This window comes from Muntiacus reevesi, chromosome 9, assembly GCF_963930625.1.
Source record: "Muntiacus reevesi chromosome 9, mMunRee1.1, whole genome shotgun sequence".
In the NCBI taxonomy this organism is placed as follows: Eukaryota; Metazoa; Chordata; class Mammalia; order Artiodactyla; family Cervidae; genus Muntiacus; species Muntiacus reevesi.
The window spans coordinates 69,244,561-69,267,890 of record NC_089257.1 but is presented as its reverse complement, the minus strand read 5'-3'; the positions used below and the strand labels follow the sequence as shown (position 1 = coordinate 69,267,890).

Here is a 23,330-nt window from a genome sequence, read left to right as displayed (position 1 = left end):
CTCCAGAGCCTGCACTGTTTGTTTGTAGTCTGCAAAGAGAGAAGAGTCAGGGCACATCTCCTAGGATGCAGCTCTAGTTCATTAGTTTCATTTGATGTCACTGTGGTTTGAGGATTGTGTCATAGCCGATCCTTTTAAGTAAGTGTGTACAACCCACCTTGTCCTATGCCTGGTGGGAACCAAGATGGTCCCAGCTAAGAGGAAGATAGCCTAAAACTAGTAGGATCCTATGACACTGGGAGGAGGAACCATCGGTCTAAGAACATTTCTGAGCAGGGAAATAGGATCCCAGTCCTGGTCCAGACAAGGTGGTGGAAGGCAGTGGAAGCTGGGCAGGGGCCGGACTCCGGAAGGCAGGATGGGAGTGATTCAGGGCTCCTTTGTGAACAGGGTGTCAGGCAGTGATAGGCCCTAGCCCTCTGGGACAAAAGAGCTCATCTCGACTGAGTATTTACAGGCCAAGAATTTAAAGACAAAAGCCAAGGAGGGAGGAAGGAGAGTGCATTGTCCAAGATCATTGTCATGGCGCTAGTGGTAAAGAACCCTCCTCCCAGTGAAGGAGACATAAGAGACGAGGGTTTGATCCCTGGGTCGGAAGATCCCCTGAAAGAGGGCATGGCAACCCACTGCAGTAGTCTTGCCTGGAAAATGCCATTGACAGAGGAGCCTGAAGAGCTACAGTCCATAGGATCACAGAGTTAAACATGACTGAAGCGACTTAGCCCGCATGCACTGTCATGAAAGCAAGTGGTAGGCATGTAATTTGAGACTAGGTCTGTCTGATCCCAGAGGCCGCTTATTCTCCCCCTAGGCCATCATGCTGTTGGCAACACAGGGGAATGTAGGGGCAAGTAGAGCACAGAGGGAAAAATCGGGTTTCCATCAGTCTGATAGGACAATGGAGAGGATTTTCCTTTGGATTCTAGTGTCCTGGAAGGGAACAGAAAAATTTCTGCTCATCTCCTTGTGGCAGGACCCTGTACTGTGTTTGTCTCCTGTTTAGTAACAGCTGGCTGATGGATGAGCTGGAACCAGGTAGTGAGTGTGCTTTCTCCCCAGGATGCCCTGCAGCAGAGGCTGACTCAGCAGGACGCATCTGTCCTTCAGCTCAAACAGGAACTACTGAGGGCAAATATGGACAAAGATGAGCTGCACAACCAGAACGTGAGTTGAAAGAGTGACCTCGGACTCCGTTGAGCTCAAAATAGGATATAGTATGAAGTCCTGTTAGATCTTTTCCACTTTAGAGGAAGCCTCCTTGTTCCTGATGAAAGCCTGTACCACACTGGCTCTGAGCCCTGCAACGTTGAGGACACTGAGGCTGCCTTGTGGTTCTACAGCCTGATTATCTCACTGAGGATGTGGAGAGTGGCTGTGTGTTTTTACCATAGACGTGCCCTTTCTGTTGCTGAATCCTGTAAACTGCCAACATCAGCCCTAGTTACCTACTGGTTTCCTAGCTGGTTTGGCAGATAATGCCTCCACACCATTGAATTTTTTCTTATTCTTCTTGCAGGTGGATCTGCAGAGGAAGCTGGAGGAGAGGAATCGGCTCTTGGGAGAATATAAAGTAAGAATGTGTATCAGTTTGGAAATTATTTCCACCTGAGCTTTGGTGAGCAGCCTGTTGTTGCTGTTGTTCAAAGAACACTTCAGTACGCTGTTCTCCTCCTTGCTTTCTGCAAGGAAAAGGATTTCCTTTTCTGAGTTCCTTTGATTCACTAACCCTGAAGGTCGATAGCATGGCTAGGAGAAGGAACACAGAGCTAGGAGTCTGGAAGCTTCAGTTCAACCAGCCTTTTTCTTTATCCAATCCCAAAGAAGGGCAATGCCAAAGAATGTTTGAACTACCGTACAAATGTGTTCATTCATGCTAGCAATTTAATGCTCACAGTCCCTCAAGATAGGCTTCAGTGGTACATGAACCGAGAACTTCTAAATGTACAAGCTAGGTTTTGAAAAGGCAGAGGATTCAGAGATCAAATTGCCAGTGTCTGTTGGATCATAGAAAAAGCAAGAGAATTCCAGAAAAACATACACTTCTGCCTTCATTGACCATGCTAAAGCCTTTGACTGTGTGGGGCTCTACTTTCCTTAGATGGAAATGGCATCACGAAAGGTGAACTGTTGGATGTCCTTGGCTTTGCCACTCGTCTGAAAGGTGTGTCTCTGTTGCAGAAGGAGCTGGGGCAGAAAGATCGCCTCCTGCTGCAGAACCAGGCCAAGTTGGAAGAAGCACTTCGGAAACTGTCTGAGGCCAGTTACCAGCAGGTAGGGACCATGTTCCACCACTGACTTTCCTGCCCCTCTGACCTGAAGAAATCCCCGTCTGATTGAGTGTGTGCGCTTTGCAGGTGGACGTGGAGCGAGAGCTGGAACACAAAGATGTCCTTTGGGCTCACTGTGTGAAAAGAGAGGCCGATGAGGTAACCTGCCGGCTGCTCGGGGGCTCTGTCCCGCGTTTGCAGGGGCAAAGAGGGAGATTCGGTTATTAATCAGGGCTGAGCCATCACCATGAGTTGGTTTGTGTTTGCTGGGGAGGATAAAAGTGCAGGTTCTGGGATAAGAAAATCTGGTTTCAAATCCCAGCTTTACCACTTTAAAAAAAAAACAAACATTTTTTACACTTTTCCACTGTGTGACCTTAAGTTGCTTAGCTTCTGAACCTTAGAAATAAGGCTCATCTGGAAGATGGAAATAACAGTGACCTTCTCTGCCATTATGAAGAATACATAAGATAGTCCATCTAAATAACAACATAGTCCTGGTAGATCCGCCTGGCACAGAGTTAGGTTCAAAAAGTCATAGTCACTGTTGTTTTTTTTCTTTTTATTACTGAAGCAAAGGCAAGAGATGCTGGAGCAGCCTTCTCAGGTCTTCCTGGGGCCAGGCAGAGGCTGGCTAGGGCCTCCAAAGTGAGGTTTTCACTTTGTTCACTCTGCATTCAACAGTGCCTTCCAAGTGTCAGGTATTGGAGATACAGCAGTGAACTCAAGGGAAAAAAATCTTTGCAGTGTGTTAGGAAGTGATTAGTGTAAAGAAGACAAATAAGACAGGAATTGCTTTGGAATTTTCCCTTGTACAAGCATCATTTCTTCTTGCTGCTCTAGGTGACCAACTACAACAATCACAGTTCTCAAAGCAATGGTTTTCTCCTTCCAGCGGCAGGAAAAGGAGCTGCTTCAGTTGTTCACAGAGGGGTATGTCTTTAGGATTTGAGTACAGACTTGCCACTTCCAGCCAAAACCAAAAGGGTACCCTAGTTATCACCTAGGTGGAGTTGGCCTTTTATATCCCCGTTCCCCAATTCTTGCATCTGTTCGGTGTTAAAGCCGTGAGGCACGTACTATCCAAAGTTAAGAATTAGTGAGCCATCAATGGGCTTGCGACTATGGAGGAAAATGTTTTCCTTCGATTTCCTCCTCCTCCCGCAAAAATAGGAGGTCTGTTGGAAACCCCTCCCCCATATCCCCTTAAGCCCGGCCGTTGTGATGTGGGCAATAAGGTGGCGCTGCACGCGGCCATGCCCACGACCCCGGGGTTCCGCCCACAGAGCAGCGACCTGCAGCTTGTGCGAGACGCCCTCCGCAGCCTGCGCAACAGCTTCAGTGGCCACGACCCTCAGCACCACACCATCGACAGCTTGGAGCAGGGCATCGCCAGCCTCATGGAGCGCCTGCATGCCATGGAGACCCAGAGGAAGCAAGAAAGAAGGGTGAGCCTCTTTCTGTGATGTTTCTCTCATCCCCCGAAGAAGCTTGCCCTTGTCAATTGAATGTCGATGAAGGCAGTGCTAAGATAGAAGGCCCTGCTGAAGGTTACAGTTGCTTTTCTCTTTGGTTTTCCTCTCGGGGAGTGACTGTTCATCCTGGTATGCAGTCAAGGAGGGAGTTCACTCTCAAGGAGGGAGATAACTCTCAGCAGCTGGGTAGCTGTCTAAGGGATTGTGGTTCTTGGCCCACAGGTCTCCCTTTACTGCTTATTGTGCGTCCTCTTCCCCCTGAATGAGCTTGGCATTGGTTGAGGAAATATACGAGACAATGCATTGAAAACTAGAATGCTTTTTATACACGTACATTGTTATTGCTAGGATAAACACATCCAATTTTATATTCTGTGGAAAAACACATGGTAGAAAAATATATATTTTAAGTATACTTTTATGATTTAAATTTCTTGGTTAAATTCTCCCATTGATCATAACTCTTGTGATTTTTCTGTGACTCCCCAGGTTCGGGGCAAGTCACCCAGAACTCAAGCAGGTAGTGAATACCGGGAGTCCTGGCCCCCTAATTCAAGTAAGTACTCTGTATTGCTCAGTAAGGACTCCTAGCGTATTAGATCAGAAATTTAGTATTTATATGCTTCTAATATTTTGGAGATAGAATTTTTTCTATCTTCTATCTACATTCTTCACACTCATTTATTCTATTTATTTGGCTGCATCGTGTCTTAGTTTTGGCAAGGCATGTGGGATCTTAGTTCCCAAACCAGGGACTGAACCTGCATTGCCTGCATTGCAGGGTGGATCCTTAACCACTGCATTACCAGGCAAGTCCCAGTACTTCACCTTTATAATGCATTATTCTATAGCAATACTAGAATCAAGTTGCTTCTGGGACTATGAAGACCATACCATCATTATCACCACCACCATTACCCCGAGTACCATTTAACCACATGCAGGATGCTGCTGATTCAGAGAGGCTAAAATATCTTAAACAAAATATCTTTGGAAATAAACAAACTCCAAACAGTTACACCAAACAAAGCAAAATATAAAACAACAAACACATATATAGATCACTTGAAAGTTTCAAATAGCAGAGAAAATTTCCAGTTCTTCTTAGAGGCAAAAAGTTTCATTTCTTTGGTGATTTCTGAAACTTTGAGTGCATAGGTCATTCGGTTTGTTTTAACCTACTCTATTATATTTTTTTTCCTTGTTAATTCTAACTTGTTGGGAAATCTACCCTTCCTGGTAATTTCTATTTTACTTCATATCTTACCTTTTGGTTTAATAGCATTCATGTTTTCTTATCTTTTATAGTTTACCCAGGCCTGATCTAAAAGTATCTAAATAATAATTTATAAAAACCAAATAGTAAAAGGCTGACCACAACCAGTTTTATATGTTAAAGATAGTTTTTAAAACCACATTAATAAGTCTAAAGTAAAACACTTAAAGAAAGTATTTGCCCAAATGTGAAAGGCAAACTATTTTTTGTAGAGTAGATAAGATAGCGTTCTCAAACCTCCAGATATTTTTTCCTCTTGAATGAGATATTTACACTGAGACTGAAATAGACTATTATTACCCAAATTAGTTTGTCTTTTTTTTTTTCTAGCATTGTTTTGAAGCAGTCATTTGTGTTTTCTTGATAGGCTTTTTATTTTATCCTTGTCCTCTTTAGTACTTTCTTTAGGTTAGTTTAAACTGCCAGTGTACATTGGTCTAAATATTTAGAAATTCTTTTTCATAAGTCTAACCCCTGAAATTTTCCCTCCCTGGAATAATTATTTTCTGTATGTGAATTACTTATTTCAAAGACTGAAAATAAATTCACAGTTTCTTATAAAATGGAGTGTTAATCCAATATCTATATTGACAAACAAGCTGAAATGTCTCTCATCTAAAAATACAAACATTCGTGCAATTTGATAACCCTCTAGCTACTGAGTTATTTATCTTATTCCCCTACATCAGACTTCTTGAAAGAATCTACGAGTGCTCTTTCTTCACGGTCACCTCCCATTCACTTCCCAATCCACTGATTGGTCTTTTGCTCAGTTTCTCCACTTGGTGTTTTTCTTCTGTCCATGTTGACTGTCTTGTTGCTTAATCAAAGAGGTCATGTTTCATACCTTATCTTCCATTGACTTTTCAAAAGCATTTACTACCTTTGAATAGTCTCCTTCTGAAAGCATTCCTGTCCTTTAACTGTAGTACCAACAAGTTATATTCATTCAACAAATATTTACTGAGCATTCATTATGTAGATTTCTTGTTAGACACTAGAGATATTGAGATGAACAAGATGGACTTGGTACTTGGCCTCACTAGACTGTAGTCTCGAGAACTCGGTACAGCCTCCTTCTCTTCTCCTTCTCTGCCTAACCCTTGAATGTGCCCTGGGATTCCACTGGAGGTCTAGACCTAGGCCTTCTGATATTCTTTGTCGGTGATCCTTTCTACTCCCATGGCTTCAACCACTCTGGTATGCCAATTATTTTTAAATTTTCATCTCTAACTGCAAGCATTTCTGAGCTTCAGGGCTATATTTTTGAATGCCAACTGGATATCTTCTCTGCAGATCAGAAGGCACTTCAAACTCATGTCCAAAACTGGAAACAAAACAATAGAGGAGGGAAACATAGAGTATAGAATCAAACAGATCTGGGATGCAGTTGTAGCTTTCAGCAGAGTATAGCGTGGGCAAGAATGTTAATAACTGTCCTTGCATTTTAGTTTTCATGTTTTTGAAATGGAGACAATCTTGAAGGATTGGGAACCTTAAGTGACATATTCTATGTGGATAATCTGGTATAGTGTGGCATATAAGAGATGCAAGCCTGTGCCCTTTCTTTCTCCTTTTCATGACAGCCAAATCTCCTGAAAGAGTAATCTCTTTGAGCCTACTTCCTGTCTTGCGATTTACTCTTAAGGGAAAACAACAATAATTATTTTTAAAGTAATAACAGTAGATTAGTGAGGGCTTCCCTGGTGGCTCAGTGGTAAAGAATCCGCCTGCAGTGCAGGAACTGCAGGAGACCGTGTTCGATCCCTGGGTCGGGAAGATCCCCTGGAGGAGAGCATGTCAACCCACTCCAGTATTCTTGCCTGGAGAATCCCATGGACAGAGTAGCCTGGTGGGCTACAGTCCATAGGGACATGACTGAAGCAACTTAGCAGGCATGCACATTAGATTAGTGGAATAAATTGAGATTTCAGATAAAACCCACACATCTATGATAATTTGACAAGCAAATAGTATCTCCAACAAACGGTGTCGGAACAACTGTATATCCATATGCAGAAGAACAGTGTTCAACCTGTACTTCACATTATGTACAAAATTAATTTAAAATGCATCATTGACCTAAATGTAAGCATTAAAACTAAAACTCTTAGAAGAAAACACAGGGGAACATATTCATGACCTTGAATTCTTAGACATTAAAAGCATGAGCAGTAAAAGAAAAAATAGGAAAATGGACCTCATAAAAATTAGAAACTATTTGGATCAAAGAACATTATCAAGAAAGTGACAAGACAACCAGAATAAGAGAAAATATTTGAAAATCATGTATCTATTAAGGGCCTAGGATAAAAATTATATAAAGAACGTTTGTAACAGGAACAGAAGACCAAAAAAATCTAATACTAATAACAAATGGGCAAAGGACTTGAATAGACATTTCCCCAAAGAAGATAAATAAATGGCCAATGTGTCTATGTGTTCTCAATCTCTTCAGTTGTGTCTGACTCTGCGACCCCATGGACTGTAGCCCGCCAGGCTCCTCTGTCCATGGGATTCTCCAGGCAAGAACACTGGAGTGGGTAGCCATGCTCTCCTCCAGGGGATCTTCCTGACCCAGGGATCGAACCTATGTCTCCTGTGTCTCTTGCATTGCAGGTAGATTCTTTACTGCTGAGCCACTGGGGAGCCCCAAATGGCCAATAAGCACATGCAAATATGCTGAAAGTTGTTAGTTATTAGGAAAAGGCAAACCAAAATCACAGTGAGATACCACTTCATGCCTACTGCTGATTCTGAAAAAATAAGTAAAAATGTTGGTGAGGATGTAGAGAAGTGGAAACTTTTGTACATTACTGGTAGGGATATAAAATGGTAGAAAACAGTTTGGTGGCTCTTCAAAAAGTTAAACATAGAATTTATATGACCTAGCAATTCCATTCCTAGGTATATACCCAAAAGAGTTAAAAGCAAATGTTCAAAAAAAAACCCTTGTACACATATATTCATAGTGGAATTATTCACAATAGCTAAAAGGTGGAAATAGCCAAATGTCCATCAGCTGATGAAAGGACAAACAATTTCTGCATATATGCATATAATGGAATGTTATCCAGCCACAAAGAGGAATGAATTACTGATACCTGCTCCCACATAAATGAACCTTGAAAATGTTAAGTGAAAGATGCCACAGAAAAGGGCAGAAATTGGAAAGATCCTTTTCTATAAAATGTCAAGAGACATGTCTCAAATTCATTGAGACAGAAAGTAGATTAGACAGACATCAGGATTAGGAAGGGAGTTTAATGAGTATGAGGTTTCTTTTTCAGATAATGTAAATATTCTGGAACTAGATAGTGGTGATGGTTACACGTCACTATGAATGTATTAAGTGCCACTGAATTGTACACTTTTTAAGTGGTTAAAATGGTGAGTTTTGTGTTACATGAATTATACCTCAGTTTTTTTAAAGTGAATTTTAATAAGCCTGGAAGGAGCCATGCTAACAGAGAGAAAAGGTTGAGTCTAAAATACTATAACTGTCTTAAATCCTTCAGAGAGATGAAATCAGAGGGCAGCCAACCGGCCTGAAAGGTAAACAGGTGCCTCCCAGCACAGATAGGATACCAGCACTGGGTCACTTATGGCAGAGTGCAGGAGGAAGATGGGGCCACTGTACAAACAGATAGGAATTCAGCTAAGATTTTAATGAATTGTGAAAGGCTGGGTAGAGAGTAGGAACCCTGGGGGCCACAAACGCCAAGAGTTTGCATCTACTTGCTGACGCTTCCGTTGACCTCCATTTGGGTGCTTATGGCAAAGACTGGTTGTGGGAACAGAGTGTAGAGAAATCCTGTTTTGGGGGTGGGGGCTCAAAGGAGGGACCGGGCTGCCACTGCCAGAAAAGCATGAAGCCCCATCTTTTAAGACCTTGGTCCCTTGAAGAACAAAAGTTTAAGACTCTGTGCTTCCAATGCGGGGGGAGGGGTGGGGCGAAGGTTCAATCCCTGGTCAGGGAACTGAGATCTCACAAGTGGCGTGGTGTGACCAAACTCATAATGATAAAATAAAGTTGAGGGTAGAGCAGGAACATTAAGGGAGAACCCTGCAGAATGCAGCTCCTCAACATTACCCTAGAGAAACGTGAAGGTGATGGTGTACTGAAAGTAGCCTTAACAAAAGCCCCAGTCTCAGCTCAACTCCTGGTGTGACTGATTCCGCTGTTCCCACCATTGGCCGGGAAGAACAAGCAGGGTGCCCATTTCTTTTTTTTTTTTTTCCCCCCATTTCTAGACATAAATATTTTTTACGTTAGTCTACAGTCTTAGGCAGGAAGTCTGACAGTCAATGAAAGAATCATGAGGCATCCACAGAAACAAGAAAAATGCACGCCACTGTCAGGAGTCAATAAGGGTCTACTCAAGAGTTGACTCAGACGTGACTAAGATATTGAAACCATCAGAAAAGGAGTTTTTAGAAACTATGTTAATGGCTGAAGTAAAAATGTTTATATAATGCATGTACAGGTGAGGAATTTTAGCAGAGAGATGGAAATTATGAAAAGGAGTCAAATGGAATGCTAGAAATAAAATATTACAAAGATGAAGCGTGTCTTCAGCAGGTTCATCAGAAGACTCAACAAACACAGCTAAGGAAAGAATAAGTGAACTTGAAGATAGGTCAATAGGAATTACCCAAACTACAGTACGAAAAGAAAAAGAGTAGGAGAGAGGATAAACAACCCAGTAGCGATGGGATAATATCCATATGGATGAAGATACATGTAACTAGAATCTCTGAACAAAAAGAGACAGAACAGGGCAGAAGAAGCATTTAAAGATATAAAGGCCAGTTATTTTCCAAAAATATATAAAGACATCACACCACAGATCCAAGAAGTTCTGAGAATTCCAAGAAGTATGAATAACAACGACAGTAAAGGAGTCAAATTACTGAAAATCAAAAGAGAAAATCTTGAAGGTAACCAGAGATGGGGGCAAATATTACAAACAGAAGAACAAAGATGCGAATTACAGAATTTTCATCAGAACCTGCAGGTCAAAAGATAAGGGGGTAACATCTTTAAAGTGCTGAAAGGAAAAAAAACCCTAGAATTCTGTAGCCAGAGAGTATATATTTTTACACACAAAAGCCAAGAGAATTCATTACAAACAGACTTTCAGTGCAGGAAATGTTGAAGGAATTTCTTCAGACAGGAGGAATATGAGATGGGAAAAACTGGGATATACAAAAAGAAGTGGTTAGAATGAAGGAAAGTATAAAAGACTTTTTACCCCTTATTTTTAATTACTCTGAAAGATAATAGGCTGTTTAATGCAAAAATAGTATTGATGTGTTGCTGGTTTATTTCATATTTGAAAGTGAAATGTAAGACAGTAATACAAAGATCAGGATAGAGGAATTAGGACTCTACTGTTGTAACTTCTGTAGTTCTTACATGTGAAGCGGTATACTATCATTTGAAAGCTGACTGACTGAAGATATATATATATAAATCTAAGAGCAACCACTACATTTTTAAAGAATAAATAAAAAATTAACAGAAGAGATAAGAAATGGTAAAAATAATCCAGTACCAAAAAAAGTAAAATATCTCACTGTTTAAAATATCATTTACATGTTGAAGTGATGTATCCAAATTGAGAACCTAAGCATACTGGGTTTTGAAGACATAGATATCTGCATGAGTGCTTAGTCGCTCAGTCGTGTCCAACTCTTTGCGCCGCCATAGACTGTAGTCTGCCAGGCTCCTCTGTCTGTGGAATTCTCCAGGCAAGAATACCAAAGTGGGTAGCCATTCCCTTCTGCAAGGAATCTTCTTAATTCAGGGATCGAAGCCACGTCTCCTGCGTTGCAAGCAGATTCTTTACCATCTGAGCCACAAGAGAAGCCCCAAATGCATATACAGATATGCATATACATATATACACACATTCCAAAGGTGGGAAGAAAAAGAGGAGAAAAGAGAAAAGGAACAAGAAATATATGGAACAAATGGAAACAAGGGAGATGGTACATTTTAAAAAATAATCTGGTTTTTATGACATTACCACTTACAAAATTTTTGTTTATCAGTATCAACTGGGAAACAGCCTTGTTTGATGGGATAAATATAGCTCAACCTTATGAAGATGGTTCATTCTCCTCAAGTGATCTGTAGCTTCATGTTATTCCAATAAACATCCTAACAGGGTTATCATCCAATTAAAATAAAAAAATTAAAAAAATCCTAACGGGACTTCCCTGGTGGTCCAGTAGTGAAGACTCTGTGCAGGGGGCCTGAGTTTTGATCTTGGTCAGGGTAGATCCCACGTGATGCAACTAAGAATTTGCATGCTGCAAAAGGAGGAAGAGGAGAAGGGGATGCCAGAGGATGAGATGGTTGGATGGCATCACTAACACGATGGACATGAGTTTGAGTGAGCTCTGGGAGTTGGTGATGGACACGAAGCCTGGTGTACTGCAGTCCATGGTGTTGCAAAGAGTTGGACACAACCAAGTGACTGAACTGAACTGAGCAAAGATCAGAGATCTCAGGTGCCACAGCTGAGACCCAGAGCAGCCACATGAATATTTTTTAAAGTCCTGTCAGACTTTTTGTAGATATAAACAAGCTGATAGTAAAATTTACACAGATGAGATTAGAATAAAAAATAGAATAAAAAAAGTTGAAAAAAAATAAACAGAGGAGTTGGCGGGCCATACTACCTGATTTCAAAACTAACTATGAAGTTAGAGTAATCAACACAGTGCATTATAAGTGAGTAGATAGACACATAGATCATTGGAACAGAATAGAAGGTTCAGAAACAGACTTACTGAATTTGGCCAGTTTATTATTAATAACGGTGCAAAATCTATTCAATGGCAAAAGGGTAGGCTTTTCAACAAATCGTCCTGGAACAATTAAAGACCCATATCAAAAAAAAGATCATTGGCCCACACTTCATACCACATATAAAAAATTGACTCCAGATGAACCATACATGTTAGTATAAAATTGATTTGTGATGCCTTTTAAAATCATGTATGTTATTTACACATACATATACACAATGCTATGTTTCCGGGTCATTTGTTCTCTGAGATTTTCAAGATTTTTAAAAATTATTTTTATTTATTTATGTATATATTGGCTGCGCTGCGCAGCATGCAAGATGGTTCCCCGACCAGGGATCACACCTGGGCCTTCGCGGTGAAAGCACGGAATCCTAACCACTAGGCCAGCAGAGAACTCCCTCTGTGGTTTTCGTATGTAACGTCTATAGTAATGTCATCCTGAAACAACAGTGATCATTTTATCAATATGATTTAATGTGGAGTAAGACTGTTTCTCTCTCATTACGCTTGTTCTTCTTTACTCAAAAAGTCTGTGCAGTCCAACTCAGCCTTCTTCACTAGTCACCCAAAAGTCCTCTCAGCAATGTCATCAGTGACCTGTTTACCACACCTGTCTTTATCTACCAGACTTCTGTGTGACAGCTGACGTACTCTTACCTTCCACCTCACCCAGAGTGCCATAACACAACACAACATAAACTGCCATAACACACCACCATAGACTTGAGTGGCTTGACAGGAGTTTATTTTCTCACAGTTCTGGAGGCTGTACGTCCCAAGATGAGGATGCCAGTGTGGTCAGGTTCTGCTGAGGGAGGGTGTTCTTCCCGGCTTGCAGTCACCTTCCTGCTGCATCTTCATATGGTAGAGAGCGAGCTCTGGTGTTTCTTCGCCTTTGTATGGGGGTACCAGTTCTTTGGGATCAGAACTGGTCCACTCATAACCTCATTTAACTTTAATCTCTCCTTAAAGGCCTGTCTGCAGTATATTCTTGCCTGGAGAATCCCATGGACAGAAGAGCCTGGTGGGCTACAGTCCATGGGGCCGCAAAGAGTCAGACATGACTGAGTGATGAATACTTTCACTTTTCACTATTTTTGCATTTTTAGTACTTGATATATAATAGGCACCCAGTAAACATTTTAAATGGATGACACTTCTGTTCCCCTGTCTTAGGTAACTACCATGAATCTATTTCCTAGATCATAAATTTTGGTTATTTTTCACTTTCTCTTTTATCCTTGACATTCAGCTATATCCAAAGTACTAATGGTCTCTCAAATTCATTCCTTCTCTAGCTCCAGGGCTATATCTTACCCTTCCTCATCTTTCAGATTATTTTAATTGCCTGTTAATGGGATCACCATTTCCAGAATTTCTCCCATCCAACCCTTTATTTTGCTGCTAGATTGACCTTTCTAAAATGCCAGTCTGATCATATCAGTTCCTTTTAATATCTCCCTAGAGCTTAAGTCTAATATCTAAATGTCTTAGCCTGGCAGATTCCTTTGTGATTTGGGCCGTGTCTACCTTATTATCCTCATTTTCCATTATATCCCAAAGTATTATGCTCAAGCTTTACTAGCTGACTTTCAGTTTTATAGATACGTGATCCTTTTTCATGCCTTTATAAGTATCCTTCATTCTTGGAATGCCTTTTCCAAATTCTGCATATTACGATTTTTTTAGGTGCTTTGTTTACCAATTCTAAAATTGTTTAAACAGTTTAACTAAGGGAACTTTCTGACCTCTTCCAGGTAGAATTAACTACTCCATCTTTGGTCTTCCTCTGCACTTTGTACAAATCTGATTTTAGTGTATTAAGTATTTGTTAGCTGATTCCCAGGCGGCTCAGTGGTAAAGAACCCACCTGCCAAGCAGGAGATGCACGTTCAATCCCTGGATCTGAAAGATCCCTTGGAGAAGGAAATGGCAACCCACTCCAGTATTCTTGCCTGGGAAGTCTTATGGACAGAGGAGCCTGGGGGCTATAGTCCGTGGGGCTGCAGAGTTGGACACGACTTAGCAACTAAACAACAATTATTTGTTATCATACCTGTCACCTATATTGGACTTGAGATCAGAGGTCACATATAACTAATTTTATATTCTCAAAATCTAGTACATGGTAAGTGCTCAATAAATGTTTGTTGAGCTCAATAAATGAATGAAAAGATCAACCATAAAATTTAATGATAAGAGTGAATGTTTTATTTTATCAAAAAAACTGCTGTGTGCCAGGCCCTTGGTGCTGGAGTCAAAGGAGCATCGTGGCATGTAGGTTTCAATAAATGGCATTCTTTGAAAAAAATTCTGAAAACGGGCTGATTACTGTGCAAAGAGAGAATGTTCCCTTGTTTTTCTTCTCTGTGTTATTCATCTCTCCTACTTCCTTATTTTAAACCTCTTCCTAGGAATTCCCTGGTGGTTAATTTCCAGTGGTTAAGACTCCACAATTTCAACACCAAGGGTCTGGTTTTGATCCCTAGTTAGGGAATTAAGATTCCCACAAAATGTGAGGTGCAGCCAAAAAAAAAAAAAGCCTTAAAAACCCCAAACAAAAAACCCTGGTGGTTCAATGGTGAAGAATCTGCCTTCCAGTGCAGGGAACGGGGGTTCCATCCCTGGTTGGAGAGCTACGATTCCATATTCCTCAGGGCAACTAAGCTTACCACAACTAAGACTCAGTGCAGCCAAATAAACACATATTTTAAAAAATAAAAGCTTTTCCTAGAACTATTCTCTGGTTGCTGCCAGTTTGATTGGGATCAATGGCCTAGACTAAGTTAAGAAAACCTGTGTATCTGGAATTGCAGGAGATGTTTTAATAAAAGTTTGTTTTTGGTCCTGATGATAAAACTTTTTAACTGGTCTCTTCTCTTATTCTCTTAAATTCATAATCACAAGTAATTCATTGATTAAGTTTTCCCATCAGTACCTATGCAAAGAAGAGAGAGAACGTATGGATCAAGAAATCCGAGTTAAACACTGTGGGGACTGAGGCCACGCTGGTAGTCCTGTGGTTGAGAATCCACCTGCCAATCCAGAAGACACCGGTTCGATCTCTGGCCCTGGAAGGTTCCACATGCCTCGGGGCAACTAAGCAGTTATGGCGCACAGGCTTAGTTGCTCCATGGCATGTGGAATCTTCCCAGACTAGGGATCGAACCTGTATCCCCTGCATTGGCAGATGGGTTCTCACCCACTGTGCTACCAGGGGCGTCCCCTACCTGAAATCTTGCCTGGCTTCTCTGACCTCTTTTGACTCTTGGCAGCAGTGCCTGTCAGAACAGTTGCTGTCCCCCTGCTAAAATCACCTGGAACAGGTGAGAAGGGATGGTCCTTGTGATAGCATCCATGTCCGAAGCACCTCCTATCTTAGTGGCCCCAGCGGTGACTTCCTGTGAGTCACACCCTATGGACAAGGTGTTTGGCAAGGGTTTCAAAACTGTGCTGTGACCTCAGGCAGCTTCATTCTCCTGGGACATTTTGAATAACTGGAAATGATGGGTTATTGGAAGCAAACTGAATGTTCTGACCACAAGGTATCTCTCTGATTGCAGAGTTGCCTCACTCACAGAGTTCTCCAGCTGTCAGCAGCGCCTGCACAAAAGTGCTCTATTTCACTGACCGGTCACTTACACCCTTCATGGTCAATATACCAAAGAGGTGAGATTCTGAATCATTTCTCCTTTAAAAAGGACAGGAAGGCAGAATCATTAGTTACTGCCCACCTAACCAGTTGCAAGGTGTAGCAGTGTAGTGAGAAGGGCACAGGAAATAGAGATTGAAGTTCCAGCTTCACCACTAACCTTCAGCATTACAAGGGACACGTCAGGATCTGCTATACAGTATAGACACAATAATAATGCTTCCAGTCCTGATATGCAAAGATGCTCCAAGTCAGGAATAACAGTTTTTAAAGTGCTCAGAATAGCTTCTGCTGAGAGCTATGGATTACACAGGGCTATTTATTATTTATTGACCTTTGTTGCTATTGGATGATGACAATTAATCTAAAGAGAATTCATGTTAAAAACCTTCAAACTTTTCAGTTAATATACTCCTTTCTAAGATAGATGGTTTTGTAATAAAGATTTTTAATCTCTGGAACCAACTGCTGAGAGGGGTGTTAAGATTTACCGTTCCTAAAGGGTCTGGGTTAGAGGGGAGCTTTCCGAAGTAAAGTGGTATAGGTTGAATTCTCCCAGTCTGGAGAAATGGAATTGTTGCAAAGAAGGAAATCAAGAGAACTTAGACATATTGATAGTTCAACAAATTAGATTGCTGACACTTTGTGTCTTATTTCCAGAGTGAAACAGGAAAAAAAAAAAAAAGTGATTTGGCTTCTGCCAAAGCAGTAAATCTATTTTAAATTCTCAGATTGTCCCATTTGTAATGCTATTTACATTCCCTAATGGGGCTTCCTGGGTGGCTCAGATGGTAAAGAATCCACCTGCATTGCAGGAGACCCAGCTTCGATCCCTGGGTCGGGAAGATCCCCTGAAGAACGGAACGGCTTAATATTCTTGCCTGGAGAATTGTGCAGAGTTGGATACAACTGAGCGACTAACACACTTTACATTCCCTGCTGCTGCTGCTGCTAAGTCACTTCAGTCGTGTCCAACTCTGTGCGACCCCATAGACGGCAGCCCACCAGGCTCCGCCGTCCCTGGGATTCTCTAGGCAAGAACACTGGAGTGGGTTGCCATTTCCTTCTCCATTCCCTAACCGTGACTAACTCCCTAACTTCTCCTTATAGAATCATTTGAGTTACCAAGGGCAGTGACCTAACAAGGCCATGCTGTTTCTCTCAGCAGAGACTTTGACAGGGGCCTGGGTTTAAAAGGAACATCTTATCTTTTCAACTCACTGATAACAGTCTATTTTAGTGTTCTCTCCTTTTGTTGCAGGCTGGGGGAGGTGACACTGAAGGATTTTAAAGCAGCTATTGACCGGGAGGGAAATCATCGGTATCACTTTAAAGCACTGGATCCTGAGTTTGGCACTGTTAAGGAAGAGGTACAGAATCCACGGGGAGTCTGGGTGGTATTGCTGGTTGTTCTTGAACCCTACAGACTCCTACTGGAGGTCTAGTAAAGGAGGAAACAGACAGAACAGGTCCCATCTTGAAAGCAGGACTCTCTCTTGGGCCAGACTGTGGACTTAGAGCTATATGCCCTGTATCTATGGAAACGACATACAAACTGGAAAATCAGACTCCCCGGATGGAAGTGCCCCAGGGCTCATACCTAGAAAATACCTAAAAAAATACCTAATTATCTGTGTAACTGAATAGAATCATAAATTCTATTATGCTTATTGGGGTATGACCACAGGCCTATTGATAATTGTCCACTGTTAACTACCTAGGCTTAAGGCATACAAATCACAGGTTTAAGGCATAGGAATCACGGGTTAACTTTGATTGTATCTTTCTTTTCCTTTGTTCACACTAGTTTCACAGAATTTGGGGAGGTGGGTTTGAGCATGTACACTTAGGGTATATAAGGTTTTCGCAAAAATTGGTCGGGGTCCTTGGCTAAGAGGAGACTCTGCCTTGGGCCCGCCGGTGTAATAAACTGCACTTCACTATCTGCACTGTCCTTCTGAGTGAGTCTGTTTCCCGGACACGTGGCTACAACGCTAGCACCCAGAAATACTGGAATTCCCTAACTAGGTCAGTGAGGTTTCCCAGTGCCTCAAGCCAGTTGACTACTCTAGACTGAGAAGGTTCAGGGAATGGCCCAAGAAGTTGAAAGCTTAATTAGTTCATGGATTTAATCATGCTAATCAAACTTAGAATTTTTATTTTAAAAAGGAAAAAGTTTTGGGGACTTCCCTGGCAGCCCAGTGGTTAAGACTCCGCGATTCCAATGCAGAGGGTGCAGGTTTGAATCCTGGTTGGAAACTAAGATCCCACATGCCCCGGGGTGTGGCCAGAAAATTTTTAATAAAGGAAAAAGTTTTGTTAGGGAAAATAAAGAACCCATATTGAAGAAAAGCTTGGCTTTGGGGTCTTTTTTTCTTTCTATAGCCAAACCTTAGAAAACTTTCTGCTTCCTGTGTAGGGCAAAACAAACAAATTGGCATGAATATATGAAACAGTATATTTCGGTAGTAGTTTCTCAGAAAATGAAAATGAGGAAATACTGCAAAGTCATTTATGCTTATTCTCAGTCCTTGACTATTTTCTTAGCCTACACTTTATAGTACATCTGTCAGAAACTTTTTTTTTTTTTTAAAGAGTTCTGTGCTCTCATAGTGGTTGCAGAATGAAAAAGATTGGAAAAGCCGATCTTTTATTTTGTAAAGATTTCCTGGACTTCCCTGGCAGTCCAGTTATTAAGACTCTCTGCTTCTACTTCAGGGGCACAGGTTCAATCCCTGGTTGGGGAACTAAGATCCTGCATACCACATGGCACAACCACAAAAAAAAAAGAAAAAAAAAAACAAATTTCTTCACTGGACTATTTTAATAACCTTGTTCTATTAGTGACTTAGGAAATGAATAAATGAATGAAAAGGACTGTACACACACATATTAAGATTAGCCTTTGTTCTGACCCTTTCTTTATAATGCCTGGGACCAAAATTTTCTCCCTTCTATTTTTTATTTTTTTTCATTTATTTTTATTAGTTGGAGGCTACTTACTTTACAGTATTGTAGTGGTTTTTGCCATACACTGACATGAATCAGCCATGGATTTACATATGTTCCCTATCCTGATCCCCCCTCCCACCTCCCTCCCCATCCCTTCTATTTTTTAATTATTCTCTCCCTTCTCTTTCAAATGCTTATAGTATTGCTTTCTTCTGAGAAGCCTAAAGTGCTCTATGGTTAGTAATTTACTAAATCTTATAAATCTCTATGAGCAAAGCAGTACTAGAGGGGTGCTTTTACCATTTCGTAGATGTGGAACTAAGGATATATAAATCATACATATATACACCATGCACAGTTGGCCCTTGAACAATATGGGTTTGAACTGCATGGATCCACTTATGTGCAGATGCTTTTCAATAAATATGTACTACAGTATTATATGATCGGCCGTTGGTTGAATCTGAGGATGCAGAACTGTGGATATGGAGGGCTGACTGTGAAGTTATATGTGGGGTTTTGACTACACAGGGCCGGGGCAGGGAAGGGGCGGGTGATGTCTCTGTTGTTCAAGGGTCACTATATATATATATATATATATATATATTTTTTTTTTTTTTTTTTTTTTTAAACCAGTTATAACTTCAGGGAGAAAACCAAAGGGACACAGGCTCTAACTCAAGACTTTCCTTTACACTTACTTATCCTTTTGTTTTGGATCATTTTTTATCAACCACAGATGTGTAGCAGGACTCCCTATCTTTTAATTTTTTTTCATGGTGGCTTTTTTTTCCCCTTTTTCTAGATTTTCCACGATGATGATGCCATTCCTGGATGGGAAGGGAAAATTGTGGCCTGGGTAGAAGAAGACCATGGAGAAAATTAATGCTGAGTATTAGATTGGGGACTTGCGGAAGTTGGCACGCCCTGGCTGCTTCACTCAGGAAAGAGGACTAAAACCAGAATACACCAGGAAGTTTGTGCTGCCAAAACAGAAGCTTCTCCAAGTGTGACAGCCATAGGCCAGTCCTGGTTGTGTGCCTGGCATGTGTGGTATCTAAAATCTCTGTCCAAAAGTAGACCATGGGTTCTTCTGGAGTTCCTTGTCCGTGGGAACACACTGTTTTACTCTACTCTGCGGACAACAAACCGAAGGCCTTAACCAACGGGGATGGATGATCCCGCTCCTATATGGGCATGGCTGCTATTATCTGGAACCTGGGAACTGGATGCATCACTCTATGTGTTACAGTATTATTTTCATTTTAATTGGCCTCAGTGGCTGCAGCAATCAGGGTCCCAGCATTTGTACTCACAGACAAGGTGGAGGTACCAGCTTTTTTGCTTCTTTGCAGCTATTGCAAACCAAGAATAACTCAGAAGGTGGTACCAAAGATGAAAGCCCACTCTTCAGGAATTTTTTTGGACTGGACGTGGATGGTGCTGAATTGTTGATTGGATTGAAAAAGGGCTGCCCATATTGTGCTGTACTATGTATGCTAAAACCATAATTAAGACCTTTGGCTGCCTCTTGCGTCTTAACTGATTCTGCAACTCGTCCTTTAGCCCACAGAAGGCGTATTTCATGTATTGCTTGTTTTTCTCTGTGGACTCTCTTAGAGCCATTTCCCCCCCCTTCTAACTGATGAACTTTGTGTTTGAAAGGAATAAGGAGTGAAAATTCTCCTTTCAAATCCAGGCGGGTATGGAAAGGTGCTGCTACCCATATCTTCTTGACTTTCTTTCTCTCATGACTTTTCTTTAGCCCATGGCATCTCCTTTGCAGTTGAAAGGAAACAAACCATTACTTTCAGTGTTTGTGATTTATAAGTACTGAGCATGAGTTACTGGTCTGCCCCTCTTCGATGTCAAGGCCAGAGTTATTTTCTATTATATATTTAGTCTAGGCTGATCCTTTAGGGCACAATAGAAACCATGGGGGCATGAGTTGTGAATGGCAGGGTGATTCTGGGTGAAAAAAGCCTAGAATCCTTTCTCATGTGCAACACTGTCAAGTGTAGAAGCTAAAAGAGTTAAACTTTCAGAGATTACTTACTATCTTGAGTTTTCTCATTCATTCAACCAATTAGAGATATATATATATATAAAATCAGTATAAATATATACTATAAATATATATCTATATATCAGTCTCCAAAGCAGTCTGCCTGTGATCACCAACGTACACTGCCAAGCAGAAGAGTCAGACAGATCTAGGTTCTTGACCTGTCTGTCTCAAGTTCATCTCCCCTTCTCAGCCATTTCAACAGACTACTTGTTGGAGCTCTGACATGACATTTTGTTGTTTTATATAGATGCGTCTTTTAAAAATAGTTCATGTTTGGAGAATTCTTTTGTACTCATTTGCTTTTTGTCCAAGAACCATGTCTATTTTTATAACTTGAGTGTGAGTTCTATATATTCTCACATTCTGTATACTGTATCCATTTTCTAGGGAACCCAGTAGCTTTTATACAGGCTCTTTTCTTCTTACCAGCCCTTGTGGTTTCAGAACAAGCTTTGTTTTATTACAGGTATACTAATGACAACTCCTGTTCCAGTTCTACCAGCCATTTCAGTTGTGGAGTTAGTTTTACAGAAGCTCTTTGATGGCTCCTTTAGCTGACAGAAGGAACTCAGAAGACACCTGATGTCTTTCATATAAGTTTACTTGGTATCCTCCTACTGAAGAATGATTTCTCATCAGAAATGACTGGGACAATTTGGGAAAGTCAGTTAAAAGCAAGAATAATTCATTACAAAAGCAGACAGAAGAAAACAAGTATATTTGCCTTTTTTTCTTTTTTGCTCCCCCAGGAAGTCTGGAGGAAAAGTCCTCCCGTCACCAGTTTCTCTGTTGCATGAATTTTAGTGTTTTGCTGTAACACAGCATGAGGGTTATCAGATTAAAATTTGTTATTGTATTTTCAGTACAATTTATCTTGACTGTTAAATCAGTTTTACTTGTCAGTATTCTTTCAGCAAACATTCTTACTATTATGTAAATTTAAATTTTCAGAGGAAATTAAATCAGAGAAAATTTTCAGAGTCTTTTACCTTCTTTGTCTTCTATCTCTGTGTCCTTTGGAAAAGGAGCTGCATGGCCCTGGTGCCTCCATAGAAAGCTTAAGTTGATTTCATAGCTCATTAACCTTAGAGACCATGGGTAATAATGAAGCACCCCCATTACAAGATGGCACGCCAGTATGTTTTTGTAAAATGTGTTGGTAATCCTCATTCCAGTTTCTAAACAGAGGAGCCTTCTAGGAGGAGTGTGCACTGATTCATTCTGGTTTGAACTGTCTCCTATTTGATATATAGGAGAGGGTTTGACTTAAGAGTATTGCCCCCTGCTGGCATTTGTGTTGGGACAGTCCATCCTGCTACTGGTGAAGTTTTTTCTTTGAGAAAACTAAAGAACTAGAAATGTTTAGAGCTCATGAAATAATCTCTAAACCCAATTTAAAAAATGACCCTGTCATAAAAACTAAGTTAATAAAAAGTTCAATTCCTTAAACAGTCTTCATTTAAAAACTGAAGACCATTCTCACTGTTAACTAAAGTAGCTGGAATTGGAAAATTTTACAATTTCGATCTAAAGAATTTAGGTTAAATTTACTTGGTACTGAAATGGCAGTCCTACCAACTGACCAACGTCTCAGCTCTTTTTGACCAGGATGGTTGTACATTAAGGAAGATATCTTTATGCCCTATATTCAATCCAAGAGGACTCTTAATTACTTAAAACATTTAGATCATAATTATAATAATTTTCATTTTTCCCATAAAATAAGCATTATGATTGCACACTTCTATTGTCTGAATTTATGTAAGAGGGTATAGCTTGCTTAAAATATATATGTAAAGTTATATTTTCTTAGAAACATGGATGTTTGCAACCATTGCTTTAGAAAAGATTATTATCATGTATTGTTTTACGTTTTCATAAAGATTGTGTTATACCAGAGGCTTCTGATTATCAAAGTGATAACCAGTTTTAACTGCCTGTATGTACCAGATTTGTGAACTAGTTTTAAAAAAAAAAGCAGAAACGAACTATGAATAAAATGGAGTTTGCAAACTAAATACCATTCATAATTTTCACTTGTGTTTATCATCAACTGAAATTAATCAAGAAAGCCATTCACATTTAGTGAAAGTAAATTTCCTCAAGTGATCTCCCTGGTAGCATGTTTACTCATTACTTGGGGAGTGGAGATAGGATTACTTTATTGCTGCAGATATTACTACTGGTATTTCTAGTGTAAGTGCAAAATAGGTTATACAATCAAAGAGAATTTATTTAGCACTTCTTTTGACATTTTATGTAAATATGCAAACAAGTAAGAACCCAAGACTCTAAACTATGACAAAACAGTTTCCAATGCAAAAGCAAAAAACACTGAAGCTTTCAGAAATGTATAAAATAAAAGAACCAGAACTTCCAAATTAATCTGAAAGCTGCTTTCCTAAAACTTAGCCTTTATTTATTACTTTAAAGGTTTTATATATCTAAAGTTTTAGCCCTGGGTGCTTTCATTTGCCTTCCAATTACATTTTCAACTATTAATCACAAGCCATTTTAATCGGGTTACTCCATCATTATGTTAAATATGTAAAGAACTTTCACTACTAACTAATTCCTCTTTACATCTCACCCATTCTATATCAGTAATATTCTACAAGTCTCAGGGGGCTTATTTGACAAACCTAATTATTCTCACCTTACCTCTGAGGTAAACTAACCACTCCTGGACTGTTTCACCCATGCCCTCCCATGATTTAGCTACACCTGTCAAAAGTATATTCAAAATGCGAACTTGCTATGCAAAGAAAAATGAAAAAATTTTAAGTAAAAATTTAAGCTTAAGTAAGGCTACCTAAGT

At 40.4% G+C, this 23,330-nt stretch overlaps 1 protein-coding gene across 3 annotated transcripts in view; it reads left to right on the top strand.

Annotated features, from left to right (window-relative positions):
- The window catches only part of DIXDC1 (DIX domain containing 1), a 75,592-nt gene extending 53,096 nt beyond the window's left edge, over positions 1-22,496 (top strand). For all 3 annotated transcript variants that reach the window (XM_065946175.1, XM_065946174.1, XM_065946176.1), the window contains 10 exons: positions 1,060-1,164; positions 1,517-1,570; positions 2,179-2,271; positions 2,355-2,426; positions 3,111-3,200; positions 3,554-3,715; positions 4,232-4,298; positions 15,404-15,509; positions 16,754-16,862; positions 19,250-22,496. In XM_065946175.1, the coding sequence (XP_065802247.1) occupies positions 1,060-1,164; positions 1,517-1,570; positions 2,179-2,271; positions 2,355-2,426; positions 3,111-3,200; positions 3,554-3,715; positions 4,232-4,298; positions 15,404-15,509; positions 16,754-16,862; positions 19,250-19,330 (939 nt within the window). In that variant the 3' untranslated portion in view covers positions 19,331-22,496. The remainder of the gene's footprint in view (positions 1-1,059; positions 1,165-1,516; positions 1,571-2,178; positions 2,272-2,354; positions 2,427-3,110; positions 3,201-3,553; positions 3,716-4,231; positions 4,299-15,403; positions 15,510-16,753; positions 16,863-19,249) is intronic.
- The last annotated feature ends 834 nt before the right edge of the window (positions 22,497-23,330 follow it).